The sequence below is a fragment of the Erinaceus europaeus genome, chromosome 3, assembly GCF_950295315.1.
Source record: "Erinaceus europaeus chromosome 3, mEriEur2.1, whole genome shotgun sequence".
In the NCBI taxonomy this organism is placed as follows: Eukaryota; Metazoa; Chordata; class Mammalia; order Eulipotyphla; family Erinaceidae; genus Erinaceus; species Erinaceus europaeus.
The window spans coordinates 126,065,552-126,081,545 of NC_080164.1; the positions used below are offsets into that span (position 1 = coordinate 126,065,552).

Here is a 15,994-nt window from a genome sequence, read left to right on the forward strand (position 1 = left end):
AAGCTGTAAGTCAGAGGCCTGTTGGTGGTACACCTGGTTGAGCACACATGTTGTAATGAGAAAGGACCTGGGTTTGAGTCCCTGGTTCCTTTTTTTGCAGGGGAAAAGCTTTGTGAGTAATGAAGCAATGTTGCAGGTGCCTCTCTGTCTCTTTCCCTACCCTCTCTGTTTCTGGCTGTCTGTATCCAATAAATAAATAAAGGTTAAAAAATAGATTGTAAAACAGAAGCAGTGAAAGAAAGAGGGAAATTACTACAACACTGAAGTTTCCTTCAGTGCAAGGGAAGCCAGGTTCAAACTTGGGCTGTGCGTATGACAAAGCAGCACGTTATTGAAGTGAACTGTTTTTTCTGACCCAAACCATGATTGTTTTCTAGCTGTAATCTGTATTGAGCATCTGAGCAGTATATACAACACTCCTTATCTTTTTTTTCTTTTCTTTTCTTTTCTCTTCTTTTCTTTTCTCTCCTCTTCTCTCCTCTCATCTCCTCTCCTCTCCCCTCCCTTCCCCTCCTCTCCCCTCCCCTCTCCTCTCCTCTCCTCTCCTCTCCTCTCCTCTCCTCTCCTCTCCTTTCCTTTCCTTTCCTTTCCTTTCTCCCCTTCCCTTCCCTTTCCTCCCCTCCCTTTTCCTTCCCTTCCCTTCTCCCCCCTTCTCCCTCCTTCTCCCCCCTCTCCCCCTTCTCCCCCTTCTCTTCCCTTCTTCCTCTTTCTCCCCCCTTCTCCATTCTTCTCCCCCTTCCCTTCCCTCCTCTATTTTCTTTTCTCTTTTCATCACTGGAAAGGTAATATTTGTACCAGTCATCAGAGATTAAACTGTGCTACAGTAAACGGCAATTCCCAGAACTCAGTGGTTTACTCCATAGATATTTTTCTTGCTCATTCTATTGTTCAAGGTGTGTCTTCACTTACTGAGGGACCTTAGCTGTCAGCGGAGTCACCACATCAAACACTATCAGTCACCATGCCAAAGTTTAGAAGTGACATATTTCTTCTGTTGCATGACTAGAAATTGTGATGTAAGGATCTGAGGCCTAGAACTCAAAGAAAGTTCATTTCTGTGGCCAAGTAGCAGTGTACCCAGTTGAGTACACACACTACCATGTGCACAGACTCAGGTTCAAGACCCCAGGCCCCACCTTCAGAGGGAAACCCTCACAAGTGGTGAAGCAGTGCTGCAGATGTCTTTATTTTTCTCTATCTTCCCCTTTCTTCTTGATTTCTCTGTATCTATCCACTGAATAAAAGATAAATAAAGAAAGAGAAAGTGAGAGAGAGAGAAGAAAGTGCATGTATTCTGCTGTCAAGGTGGAAAGGCTGAATACTTTTTGAATGGCATAAATGACACCTCTGTGCTCATGAAGTGTGTCCCATGTGATGCTGTTAAATCTAAGTAATTTAGAATGATCACTTTCTTCCATCTTAGACTACTTATTAGTTGCTAAGAGTCTTAAGGGTTCTTCAGTAGCAGATCTCAATACTATCATTCCCCGTATTCAACTGTGATTTCCTGTTTTTATATTATGCACCTGCAAGTTTTATAACTAACATGTTTCCTTTGTATTTTTGCTGCTAAGAAGCTGAGAGCCAAATTTGTACACTCTCACTAGCTCTTGTTACCTTTAGCTGAAATAATAAATTAAACAACTATAAAAATAAGTTTATTAACTATTTTGAAAAGATTCAAGCAATAATTACAACCATGTGCTACTCTTCAGAATAGAGAATTTATCATGTTCCTTTTTTTGGTCTTGATCTTCCTTTCCTTTTCTCCTCTTCCTTCCTTCCTTTCATTATTTTTCCTTTTTATTCTTTTGACAGAAAGGCAGAGAATTCAGAGAGAGAATGAAAGAGACCATAGCACTATAGCCTCTTTCAGTGCAGTGGGCACCAAGTTCAAACTTGAGTCAAGCACATGGCAAAGCAGTGTAATATCCAAGTGAGCTATATTGCCAGCCTAGTTCTAACTTTCTTTCTTTCTTTTAAAATTTTTTATTATGTTTATTTTTGCTTTTGTTGCCCCTTTTTTTAATTGTTGTTGTTGGATATGACAGAGAGAAATGGAGAAAGGAGTGGAAGACAGAGGGGGTAGAGAAAGATTGACACCTGCAGACCTGCTTCACTGCCTGTGAAGCGACTCCCCTGCAGGTGGGGCCCAGCCGGGGTCTCGAACTGGGATCCTTACGCTGGTCCTTGCGCTTTGCTACCGCCCGACTCCCCCTTTCTTTTCTTTCTTTCTTTTCTTTCTCTCTTTCTTTCTTTCTTTCTTTCTTCCTTTCCTCCCTCTTGTTGTCTTGTTATTTTATTGTTGTCTTCGTTGTTGGATAGGGCAGAGAGAAATGGAGAGAGGAGGGGAAGACAGAGAGGGGGAGAGAAAGATAGACACCTGCAGACCTGCTTCACTGCCTGTGAAGCGACTCCCCTGCAGGTGGGGCCCAGCCGGGGTCTCGAACTGGGATCCTTACGCTGGTCCTTGCGCTTTGCTACCGCCCGACTCCCCCTTTCTTTTCTTTCTTTTCTTTCTTTCTTTCTTTCTTTCTTTCTTTCTTTCTTTCTTTCTTTCTTCCTTTCCTCCCTCTTGTTGCCTTGTTATTTTATTGTTGTCTTCGTTGTTGGATAGGGCAGAGAGAAATGGAGAGAGGAGGGGAAGACAGAGAGGGGGAGAGAAAGATAGACACCTGCAGACCTGCTTCACCGCCTGTGAGCGACTCCCCTGCAGGTGGGGAGCCGGGGCTTGAACTGGGATCCTTATGCCGGTCCTTGTGCTTTGCACCACATGCGCTTAACCCACTGCGCTACAGCCCAACTCTCTTTCTTTCTTTCTTTCTTTCTTTCTTTCTTTCTTTCTTTCTTTCTCTTTCTTTCTTTCTTTCCTTCCTTCCTTCCTTCCTTCCTTCCTTCCTTCCTTTCTTTCTTTCTGTCTTCTTTCTTCTTTCTTTCCTTTTTTTCTGATTCTAATTTTTAATACAATTTAAAATTATTTTTTTCTTTTAAGTTCTGACTCTTTTGAAAGATATTCAAATTAGCTGTGCAGATTTAAAATACTTGTTTATTCATGTATTAATAGAATAGAGGCAGCTACAAAACTAGAGCATTATTTTGGCATTTGTGATGCTGGGGATCAAACTCAGGCACTCTCCCCGCTGTGCTACCTCCCAAGCTGAATAAACTATGTGATTGATTTGTATTTTGTTTGCTTGTTATATTGATTGTTTACAAGTCCACATTCAACCAAACTAACAAATGTTGTTGCAACAGCAGGGAATAAGGATTAATGATAAGGGTCTGAGTAAGTCTGCCCTCTTCTCTCAAGGGAATATTTTTGAGTTATGCATCATGACTTTGCTTCCCTGTGAAGCCTTGTGACAGTGGAGAACTGGATAATGGGTAGCCAGACAGGAACTCCTGGGTATGGAATGTACTTCTCAGTTAACCTTATCCTGAGTTTGTATTACTTTTTTTCCTTTTCGCTTAGATTCCCACAACTATTTGCTTTATACCTTTGTATTTACGAGTTTTCTCAAACCTTTTGTAAGATGAGGTAGGGTATAGAGATATAAGTAAACAAATGGAAATAAATACTGACTACTCAGCTTCTTTCTTAAACCCAGACTTGTTTTTTCAGGCTCAACTATCATAGGGAAGCTGGTCTTGGGAGCTTTCCTTGGGTCAATGAGGAAGGCTGAGTGGCCAAGGTTACTTCAATGAAGCCTGACTTTTGTCCTACCTTTGAGACCAACTTCCCACCCCACTGTCACCTTCCCAGGGAGCAACAAGTCAAGAACAGTGGGCACATCTTGGTTTTCTCAGGTTGCAGGTCATTTGGATGGTTGATGGGGTGTCACTGAATAGCTTCCTGCACTGGGACCTCTCTGAAATAAAATCTTCCCTCCCAAGAAGTGAGGGTCTACCATTTCATTTATAAATCAAGTTAATTCTTGCTCTTTGACTTTAAGAAAATAACCCCTCTGTTCCTCCCAGTACACTTTTGCCCCTTGGTCTCTGTAGTTATTAGTATATGTGATCTTGTGGTGGAAACAGATATTAAGTAGAACCACAAACCTCTGCAAGTCATAAAATACACCTTTAGTGAGCCTTTGTTATGCATATGGAAACTCTTGGGGTCCACAAAACAGCTTACCTGAATAATGTGCTGCTTTGCCATGGTGCAACCTCAGGTTTGAGTCAGGCCTCCACTATATTGAATATATATATATATATATATATATATATATATTATATATATATATATATATATAATATATATATATATATATATTATATATATATATATATAATATATATATATATATACTATATATATATATATATAATATATATATATTATATATATATATAATATATATATTCCATGCTGTGGTCATTCTGTCTCTCTCTCTCTCCTCTCTCTCTCTCTCTTCCTCTCCATATGTATATAACTGTGTGTCCATTTATTCATTCATTTATTTATTTATTTAGTCTATATTACTATTTTTTATCAAGTCATTTTCTTTTTTATTGATTTATTCCCTTTTGTTGCCCTTGTTGTTTTATTGTTGTAGTTATTATTGTTGTTGTTATTGATGTCATCATTGTTGCATAGGTCAGAGATAAATGGAAAGAGGAGGGGAAGACGGAGAAGGGGAGAGAAAGACAGACACCTGCAGACCTGCTTCACCGCTTGTGAAGCGACTCCCCTGCAGGTGGGGAGCCGGGGGCTCAAACCGGGATCCTTACATTGGTCCTTGCGTTTTGTGCCACCTGCACTTAACCTGCTGCACTACCACCCGACTCCCCTATCAAGTCATTTTTTAATCTGTGATTAACAGTGGTTTACAAGATTGCAAGGTTACAGGGTATAGTTTCACACTGCACCAACCACCAAAGTTCTGTGCCCCACCCTCCCAATGATAACCACCATCGTTTTCACAAAGTCTTAGAGACAGTTTTTTTCATTTTTGTGTTTTTTGGGGGGGCAAGTTCATGTGTTTAAGTTCTCTAGATTCCCTATGAAACCTTCTGGTGGTAGTTGTCTTTCAACTCTTTACTAAACATAATCACCTCCAACTCCATCCATTTTGTCCCAAAGGACACAATATCATCTTTTTTGGATTGCAGAGTAGTATTCCATGTAGTATATATCTCATTACTTCTTTATTTAAAAAAATTAAGTAATCTTAATTTATTTATTTTGGATAGAAACAGAGTAATTGAGAGAGGAGTGGGAAATAGGGATAAATAGAGACACCTGTAGTATTGCTTCACTGCTTGTGAAACTTTCCCCTATAGGTAGGGACCAGGGGCTTGAACCTGGGTCCTTGAGCATTGTCTTGTGAGTGCTCAACCAGGTGTGCCACCGTCTGGCCTCTATCCTATAACTTCTTTATCCAATCACCTTCTGAAGAGCACTTAGGCTGTTTTTACTCTTTGGCTACCGTGAATGATGCAGCTATGAACATAGAGGTGCATATGTTTGTTCAAATTAGAATATACACTATTTTATGATATCAAAATATGATATTCTTTTTCTTATGTAACCTGTGGACTTGTGGACTTGTAAACTTGTATAATGAGATTCTTAGGAGTCCTGAAAGAGAAGGACTGGGACACAAAAGTGTTGGGTGTCAGAGTTCACATTCATCTAGAAAGAAATTGATACTATTTCATAGTCATTTTGAGCCTTTTAAGGTGATGTGATAGAGTGATTTGAACACAGAAAAGCTTGCAACAGCTCGTAATGATGATGATGACCTGTCTAAGAGCAATAGGAAGAGCTCATCAGCCTGCTCCATGGGTAGGTCAACACAGACACACTTCCTAGCCCCCAGCCCTCTGGGCATTCTAGCAGGAGACAGACCATCAACAAGATAGATTAGCAGACAATTTAAGGCATTAGAGGGTGATTTAAGTGCTAAAGAATATAAAGACAGGAAGGAAGGAAGGAAGGAAGGAAGGAAGGAAGGAAGGAAGGAAGGAAGGAAGGAAGGAAGGTTTTTAGGGGCTGGCAAGATAGCTCACCTGGGACCGTGTCTGCCCTGCCATGTGCAAGACCCAGGCTTGTGCCCCCCGTACACCATATAGGTGTATCTTGGCACTGGGGAAGCTCCCATGGCATGGTCTCTGTCTCTGTCTCTCTGTCTAAAAAAGTTGCCCCCAAATGGTGAAGACTCGGTAATGGGAAATAAAGAGAGAGAATATTTTCATTGTTGCCCTGATCACTTGGTATTATACATTTCTTTAAAGTCAGTCTCCCCAGATATGCTTAGCAAATGCTTATTTGCTGCCTATTATGTGTGGGTACTATGTTAGATGCTAAATCTACAGCAATGTGTAAGGCATAAGGCCTAGGCCTCACTCACACAGTCACAGGAGTGGAATCTGCCCTTGCCCTGTAGGTGGATGTGTGTGTGTGTGGGGGGTGGGGTTTCAGCTGTTCGTTCCCTCCCCCGCCCCTCTCTCTCTCTGTTAGCTCAGAGCCCCCACCCCCAGCTGTACATGTATATTATCTGAGGTCTTAAGCTACTCACAATCACATTCTTGGAGTAAGTAAATCCTCTGCAGGTGAAATTGGACAAACAGTGCCAGTGACCTCCTGAGCCACTCCAGTATTGGTCAAAAGGGTTAAAATAATAAGCTTTATTTTTTTTTTCACCAACGGGTCCTGTTGACAGACAGTATCACCCAGGCTTGGGGCTAGAAGAAGTATAATCCTCTTTGATGAATATTCTCAAGAAAATCGCTGTTCAACCTTTTGTAAATATTTTAAAGTTCTGATAATTTAGATAGCCTTGTGAATGATCAACATAAACTTGAGATGAAGGCCTTTCCTTTGCTTTAGCATACTGAAATCCATTTTGCTCTTGCCAGTGCCTCAGCAGAAGAGCCCCAGTGTCTCCATCTGTTGTATGTGATAAGAAATGGAGACAGCAGTAGAGATAGTCATTCTCAGGCTTGTTTTACATGCAGCTTCAGATTTCTTGGTGACCAGGTTTTTATCCTGAGTGGCCCAAAATAGGAGGACACTGCCTGACACTGATGCTACCAAACAACAAGGGTGAAAGCATCAGCAGCAACAAAAGAAAAGATGAAGGGCTGGGGAGATAGCTCACGTCGATAGTCTTGTCCCCACTGCATTGAAGAAAGTTTTAGTGCTGTGATCTCTTTCAGTCTTTCTCTCTGCCTCTCTGTATGGGGATGTTGGTGGGGGGTGGAGAGACATGGGGAGTGTGGGGGTCCTAAAAAACACCTAATTGAAACAGCAGCTCTTAATCAGGAAATTGAAATGGCTTAAATATGGCTTCTCTGCTTTATGTCCAATTGGATCTGTTCAAATCTTACTTGGACTTAACATTTTGGGGTTGAGTTTCTGGATGAACCCTAGCATTGAGCCAACTTGTGTTGTGCTTTACCAGTTGTGTCACTGCCTAGCATATAAAATGCTTGCTTTATTAAAAAAAAAAAATCAGCTAATGTGTTTGTAAAACTGAAGAAAAGTAGGGACTGGAATGATTTCTTGAAGTACTATTTATTTGCCAAACATCAGTACCTACTGTATATTTTGATTCTCAGATCTCTCTATTCTTATTCTAAGGCTGTCTTGAGTTTTAGTTATACCAAATATGACTTGTAGATATTTTTTTCTGACATTGATCAATTTCAATTTTTTCATTCCTTTTCTACCTTTCCCCTTCCAAATAAGTTCCCTCACAAACACAGTCTCTCCCTCTCTCCTCTAATGACTTATTTCTACCTGTTTTGAGACCAGCCACAACCACTTCCTTTATAATGAACATCTCTAACATTGACCTTTCCCCTCCTCTAAGTTTTATTTATTTATTTATTTTCATTTACTTTATTTTTAACTACCAGAGCATTGCTCAGTTTTGGCTTGTGATAGTGTGGGGGACTGAACCTGGGACACTGAAGATATGCATATGAAAGTCTCTTTGCATAGCCGTTATGCTCTCTTCTCTTCTCATAAGTTTTTTTTGGTTTATAATCCTGGTTCTTCTTTTTTTTTTTTTTTAATTTTTTATTTAAGAAAGGATTAGTGAACAAAAGCATAAGGTAGGAGGGGTGCAACTCCACACAATTCCCACCACCCAATCCCCATAACCCACCCCCTCCCATGGTAGCTTTCCCATTCTCTAGCCCTCTGGGACCATGGACCCAGGGTCGTTGAGGGTTGCAGAAGGTAGAAGGTCTGGCTTCTGTAATTGCTTCCCCGCTGAACATGGGCGTTGACTGGTCGGTCCATACCCCCAGTCTGCCTCTCTCTTTCCCTAGTAGGGTGTGTCTCTGGGGAAGCTGAGCTCCAGGACACATTGGTGGGGTCTTCAATCCAGGGAAGCCTAGCCAGCATCCTGGTGGCATCTGGAACCTGGTGATTGAAAAGAGAGCCAACATATGAAGCCAAACAATTTGTTGAGCAATCATGGATCCCAAGCTTGGAATAGTGGAGAGGAAGTGTTAGGGAGGTACTCACTGCAAACTCTAGTGTAATCCTGCTTTCAGGTATATATTTTGCAGTAGTTTATGGATACGTGTGCACATAAGCTCTCTCTCACAGAAACTGGTGTATATCAAGTTCAGACACTTGATATACAAACTCATCTCTTTTTTTTTTTTAACTCATCTTTAATTTTCCCACAATTTTTTTCCCCTGCTTCCATGTGTCATTCACTGTTCTGGAGCTGAGGAAATATCAGTAAAGGCAGTGAACAATATTCCCTTCTTTCCTAAGGTTTACATTCTAGCTTGTCTTTATATTTATTTTATTGTCTTTATATATTTATTTTATATTTTTATTCATTTATTTATTTTACTATAGCACTGCTCAGCTCTGGCTTATGGTGGTGCTGGGGTTTAAACCTGGGATTTTGCAGCCTCAGGGATGAGAATGTCTTCACATAATGAGTATGTTATTTCCCCCAACCTCATACCTTGCAAGAGAACCTGATTTGAGCCCCTGAACCCTACCTGTGGGGGAAAGCTCCCAGAGTAGTGTCTCTCTCTTTCCACTTTTATTTCTCTCTGTCTCTATCATAATTTTAAAAAGAAAGAATAAGAGAAAGAAAGAGAGGTATAGAGAAAAGAAGGAGGGGGAAAAAGGATAAAAAAGTTGCTGCTGGGAGTGGTAGATTCATCATGCAGCTACTAAACCCCAGTGATAACCCTGGTGGAAGAAGGAAAGAAAAGGGTAAAATATTTTAAACCTGAAGTTCTGTGCAAAGTGAAGAGATTATGAGAATCTCTGTATATGCAAAAGGTGACTGGAATACTTTAAGACATTATTCTTTAAATGTTTGCTTTCATATTAAATCAGTTGCAAAAAGGACACAATGTGAAATATACAAATGAACTTTTGATTTTCTTTTTGTTTAAGAGAGAGAACCAAAGCATTACTCAGATATATTCTAGGACTGCTAGGGATTAAACTCAGGACTTCATGCTTGCAAGTCTGGCCCTCTATCCATTGAGAACCTCAGTGGCCTGATTGATGTTCCATTTTAGATGAGATTGATCATTTCCTAGGTTTCACTCCAATTTTATTACAAATGCTGACAAGTAATATAGAGAGATTCAATTGCATAAACCACAACTTGAAGAGAATCACATCTTGTTATTGTCTCCCAACTGTCTCCTCCACCCCCTGCATTTAACTCAATACCTGGCACATAGTAGATGCTCAGTAAATATTTGATGACTGAATGAATCAATGTTTTATAAGTAGGTCCTGTGTTCAAAGCCCTGGGGAGGTGTGCTGGGGTAAGTGAAGGTAGAATCATTGTTCTTGTCTTCTAAGAACTCACAGCCTAGGTTGGGGATGAGGTCTGATTGTGGGCAGGGAAGGGCCCAGACATTTCTAGTTCTGCTGACAGACAGGGATGGTAACAACAGCAACATATTAATGCACTATAAAAACAATACACTATTTAGATGTCACTTCAAAGAACATGTGCTTTATTCATCTGATTATTTGACAGTAGGGAAAAGAAGGGTTACTTCTTTCTTTTCCTTTCCTCTTTCTAGCTCTCTCTTTCTTTCTTCCTTCCTTTCTTTTTTTAATTGGAGAGAGACAGAGAATGAATAAAAGAGACCACAGCACAGAAGTTTCCATCAGTGCAGTGGGGACAGGGCTTCAGCCTGGGTTATACACATGACAAAGCAGCACACTATCCAAGTGAGGTATTTTCTTGGTCTAAGAGTGTTGTTAAAATTTCGGAGGCTCTGGCCGGGTGGGTCTAGCTTCACGGGCTGGTGACAGAGATGCGGAGACAACGGCTGGGCAGGGAAGCTGTATTTCTTTATTCAGGAACAACGATCCATAAACTAAGACAAACTAATCACCAAACAGAACTCTGCTGTCTCTTTGCGGCGGCACAAGCACTCTCTCTTACTCTGGAACTCAAGAACCCTCCAACTCTGGAACTCTCAAACTCTCGTACTGGGGAACCCTCTGAAACTCTCTTTCTAACTCTGGAACTCTTGAACTCTCGTACTAGGGAACCCTCTGAAAACTCTGGCACTCTTGAACTCAGGAACCCTCTCCCGGGGTTCCTTGGGGCGGGGCCAAGCGGGCAGCGAAATTAACTGGACTGATCCAATTCTCTTGGCGGGGGAGGGCTAGAACAAACCAATGTAAAGCATACGACATAAGAGGGATTAGTTTTATTTTTTTAATATCTTTAATATTTTATGTATTAATTTATTGGATAGAGCTAGAAACTGAAATGAAAGGGGAGTCAGAGGGGGAGAAAGGACACTTGCACCACTACTTCACCTCACAGATGGAGACTAGGGGCTTGAACGCTGGCCCTTGCACATTTAATATCCATCCAGCCCCAGGGAATTTTTTTTTGCCTCCAGGATTATTGCTGGGACTGAGTGCCTGCACCATGAATCCACTGCTCCTGGAGGCCTTTTTTTTTTTTTTTTTCACTTTTGTTGCCCTTGTTTTCTCATTGTTGTGGTTATTATTGTTGTTGTTATTAATGTCCTTGTTGGATAGGACAGAGAGAAATGGAGAGAGGATGGGAAGACAGAGAGGGGGAGAGAAAGACAGACATCTATAGACCTGCTTCACTGCTTGTGAAGCAACCCCCCTACAGGTGGGGAGCGGGGAAGCTCAAACCCAGATCCTTATGCTGGTCCTTATGCTTCGCGCCATGTGTGCTTAACCTGTTGCGCTACCGCCTGGAGCCTGGAAATTAGTTCTTAAAGGGTATATTCTAGGGGCAAAAAGTTAGGCTCAGTATCAGTGAAAGACTTACATGAGATGGGGTTTGAACTCGACATCAGAGAATGATCAAAACTAACTTTCACTGAATGTGTACTGTGTTTAAGCACTTTGATTGCATGAATTCACTCAGTTCTCACAGCTGTCTATGTGGTGAATACTATTACTTTATAGAAGAAGAAACAGAGACGCTGTAGTAGGAAAAAGAGTAAAAAGAACCCTATTTGCAAAATCACTGTAAAATTTGGTTCATTTAGAAATATAGAAAGAGACATTGAAGGGCAGGAAAGATAGCATAATGGTTATGCAAAAGAACTCTCATGCTTGAGGCTCTGAGGTTCCAGTTCAATCCCCTGTACTGAATAGTGGTCTGGCTAAAAATAAAAACGGGAGTCAGGCTGTATCGCAGCAGGTTAAGCACAGGTGGTGCAAAGCATAAGGATCCCGGTTTGAGTCCTGGCTCCCCACCTGCGGGGGAGTCACTTCACAAGCTGTGAAGCTGGTCTGCAGGTGTCTATCTTTCTCTCCCCCTCTCTGTCTTCCTCCTCCTCTCTCCATTTCTCTCTGTCCTATTCAACAACAATAATAACTACAACAATAAAACAACAAGGGCAACAAAAGGGAAAATGAATAAAATAAATATTTTTTAAATTAAAAAAAATAATAATGAATAAAAACATAGGGAGTTGGGCAGTAGTGCTGTGGGTTAATCAGAGGTGGTACAAAGTAAAAGGACTGGCATAAGGATCCCAGTTTGAGCCTCCGGCTTCCCACCTACATGGGGAGTCGCCTCACAAGTGGTGAAGCAGGTCTGCAGGTGTCTCTTTTTCTCCCCCTCTCTGTCTTCCCCTTCTCTCTTGATTTCTTTCTATGCAACAATGACGACATCAGTAACAACAACAGTAACTATAACAACAATAAAACAAGGGCAATAAAAGAGAATAAATAAGTATTAAAAAATAAATAATAAAAACATAGCAAAACAAAACTTTCTAGAAGAGATATTTTATATGTATATGTGAATAATCTGGAGAATAGTTATTGAAAAAGAGAAACTATGGATTATGTCTTGCTTATTTATTTATTTCCCCCCCTTTTTTTTATCAGTATTAACATTCCATGAGTACTCATTGGCATATAGCACTGAACCGAGCATTATTATGTTCTGTCGGTTTCAAGCACACAATCAGCTTCTAATACACACCACTTGCCTATTATGTAGAGTGTTTGCTTAGGACACACAAAAAAGTCACATAACCTGTTCAGTCTCCTAGCTGCTAAGTAGCAGAGCTGCCTCATCTCTGCCCCAAGACCCAGAGGGTCAGGATTACAACCCTAGTGCCTGGCACTGCAGCCAAGAGTTGAATCTCTCTGTGGAGTCAGTAGTAAGTTCTAGATAGACTCTATTTTTATAGTAGTTTTAGGTTCACAGAAACACTGAGTAGAAAATGATAGTCTTCCACATACCCTCTGCTCACACATTCCCTCACTAGGGTTTGTCCTTATCAATATTCCCAGTAGTCTTGTAACAATCGCTGAAGCTACATTATTCTCTAAAGTCTTCAGTTTACACAAAGGACCAGAAGTTAGCGGAGTTTTCATGAGCTTGTGGATTCTGTCTTGATATTGTCTTCTGTGGTGTAATATGTAGCCACCACTGTACTATCAGAGTAGTTTCACTGTCCTAAGACTCCTCCCAACTCTACCTATTCATTTTTCCTTCCTCTCTTGTCCTGGCAACCCCTGATCTTTCTATGTTTCCATAGTTTTGCTTTTTCTTCCAGGCTGTCATGTCTTGAAAGTAAATAATGTGCTGGGGGTGGGAAGATAGCACAATTTTTATGTAGAAGATCTTTTTGTCTGAAGGTTTGAGATCCCAGGATGAATCCCTGGCACTTCCATAAGCCAGAGCTGAACAGCGCTCTGGTGAAAAATAAATAAAGTAAAATAAACACACTGTGCCTTTTCATATTGACTTATTTTACTTAGTAAAAGACGACTAAGGGTTTTCCATGGTGTTTCATGATTCGATGGCTCATTTAGTTTTAGTTTAGAATAAAATGTCATTGTCTGGATGTACCTCAGTTTATCTGACAATTATATAATGTTAGGCCAAAAAGAAAGTAAGAAGAACTTGGTTGTTGTCATCAGGGCTTCATACTCCAGAATGACATTCTCAGACAGATGTAGGCAGAGACCATGACACTGAAACTTTTCCCCAGTGCCATGGGGACTGGGGCCTTGAAACTGGATTCTGTGCATGACAAAGCAAGCAACTTCCCAAGTGAGCTATCTCATTGGTTCCCCATTTTATGTTGTCATTGTTGGGACTTCACTGATGAGAGAGGAGAGAGAGAGAGAGAGAGAGAGAGACTACAGTACCAGTTTCCTTCAATGTACTGGGGGCTGATCTCAAACCTGGGCTGTGCTATGTACAGCTAACAAAGCAGGTGCACTATTCAGGTGTGCTATTATGTCAGCCTTCACTTCTAGAAGAATAAAACAATTGGTCTGAGTGGATGTTGGGAGTTGAAACTGTGAAGTGATGAGTAGGGCTCATGAGTATCATGACTTCTTCTTCTAGCGTTTGCCCTTCTTCTGTAGCCAGTCAACAGGTCAGCTTGAAAGCTGTCAGGAGCTGCTTGTTGCTGGCTTTGAAAGTGACTGGGATCCATGTGGATTCAGTCGGCTAGGAAGGATCGTCAGTTTCCCCAATGAATGGGTACTCACGGGATGCACCATGAGAAGGTCAATCCAATGCATCCCATGACTGATACTGAGTATCAGTGACTGGTGATTTTCCATCTAGGTTTTCTGAGCACTCTAGGGGGCAGGCAGGTGGCAGTTGTCCATGCCTTCTGGAAGCTTCCCCTTTAGATGGACATGGGGAGAAGTTGCAGCAGGTCAGGCAGGCTCTGTAGGGATTTGGGCAAGTCACTGGGCAGTTCACTCATGCTTCTGTCCTCTCTCCCAAACAGATCCGAGAAGGGGGCAAAGCGGATTTGGTGAGCTCCAGACTTCAGGCCGGGGATGAGGTTGTGCACATCAACGAGGTTGCACTAAGCAGTTCCAGAAGGGAGGCGGTTTCCCTGGTGAAAGGCTCCTACAAGACACTCAGGCTGGTGGTGCGCAGGTAGGCAAGCTGGAGCCTCTCTCTTCATTTCTCATTTCCAGGAAAGAGTAATACCATGTTCTTTAAGGCATGCCCAGCAGCCCCCTAACACCTTTTCCCTCCACCTCTGTCTTCTTTTCTTTCTCATCTTGTGACAGGTGAGGAGGCAAGACATGTCAGGCATGACTTGCCCTTTATACTGGCATCCCCAGCAGGTGCTGGCTGGGCAGAGTCCAGCTGTACTATCTTTCCCATATTTCTGGGCTTGAGGAAAAGAGTCTCTGATCCCAGCTGTGGTCAGAACTCTGCAGAGCCCTGTCCCATTGTGGGATAGGAGAGAGCAAATAGCCTGGGCCTTCAGGCTGCATTCCACATGCCTCACCCACACCACCACGAATCATCAAATATAAGCAGATTCCTTCTTCTGTTTGTTTTTCTGGTCTTGGCTTCTTTGTTGGGAGCTATTTGGTGGTCATTGGTCTAAGTGTTTGAAAGTAAGTTTCCTACTCCTTGGAGACCAACTCTAAGAGGAAATTACTTCTGGAATGGGGAAGGGAATTAATCTTTTTTTAAAATCAATATTATGGGGACTGGGTGGTAGAGCACACATGTTACGGTGCACACCTGCAGGGGGGAAAGCTTTGCAAGTGGCGAAGCAGGTCTGCAGGTGTCTCTGTCTCTCCCTCTCTACCTCCCCTTCCCCTCTAGATTTCTGGCTGTCTCTATCTAATAAATAAAGATAGTAAATAAAACAATTTTAAAAATCAATATTTTAACCAGGTGATTTTGGAGGACTTTCTTTCACATGTTAGCTTATGTAGCTTGCACAAGAACTTGGTGACAGAGCAATCACTTAATTTTGTTTTTTTTTAAAGAAAATGTTTTGGGGGACCCAACAAATAGTTTACCATCTGATTTACCAAGTGTGTGACTCTGGCATCACATGGGAGGTGCTTCAGTGCTATGGTGTCTCTCTCCCTCCCTGTCACTATATATGCTTTTTTTAAAAAGTGGCCTGAAGTGGTGAGCCCATGGTTCTACCAAAAATAACAAAATAAACAAATAAATACAGATTTTAAAACCACATTAAAATTACTTTTTTTTTTTTAACTTATTATTAGAGAGGCTGGGGTTGGGGAGAGAGAGAGAGAGAGAGAGATCCAGAGCACTGCTCAACTCTGGCAAAAGGTAGTGCCAGGGATTAAGCCTAAAGCCTCTGAGACCACAGGCATGTGGGTTGGTACTCTAACAGGCTGGCTTAGCTCCTAGGCCCTCACTATCACCATTTTATAGGCAAGAAAATATATCATGTGGGCTCAGGAGATAGCATAGTGGTTACACAAAAGATTTTCATGCCTGAGGCTCTGAGGTCCCAGGTTCAATCTCTAGCACCACTATAAGCCAGAGCTGAGCACTGCTCTCTCTCTCTCACTCTCTCTCTCTCTTCTACACAAATTAATTAATTAATTTAAAAAGGCATAAGATACATAAATAACTGAAGGTAGAAGGGACAGTAAGTTTCTAGATGGCCCTGCCTATGTTTCACCTTACTCTTTACTTAGCCACTGAATACTTATATGTTATGCTTATTTGGAAATATCTTCATTTGCCAAGTTTTAGCTGCCTTTATGGGCAACTAAATATTA

General features: G+C 41.5%; 1 protein-coding gene across 2 annotated transcripts in view; it reads left to right on the forward strand.

Moving 5' to 3' along the window:
* Nucleotides 1-15,994, forward strand: part of SHROOM3 (shroom family member 3) — a 384,232-nt gene that overhangs the window by 130,489 nt on the left and 237,749 nt on the right. For both annotated transcript variants that reach the window (XM_060187904.1, XM_007519854.2), the window contains exon 2: nt 14,215-14,369. In XM_060187904.1, coding sequence (XP_060043887.1) covers nt 14,215-14,369 — 155 coding nt within the window. The remainder of the gene's footprint in view (nt 1-14,214; nt 14,370-15,994) is intronic.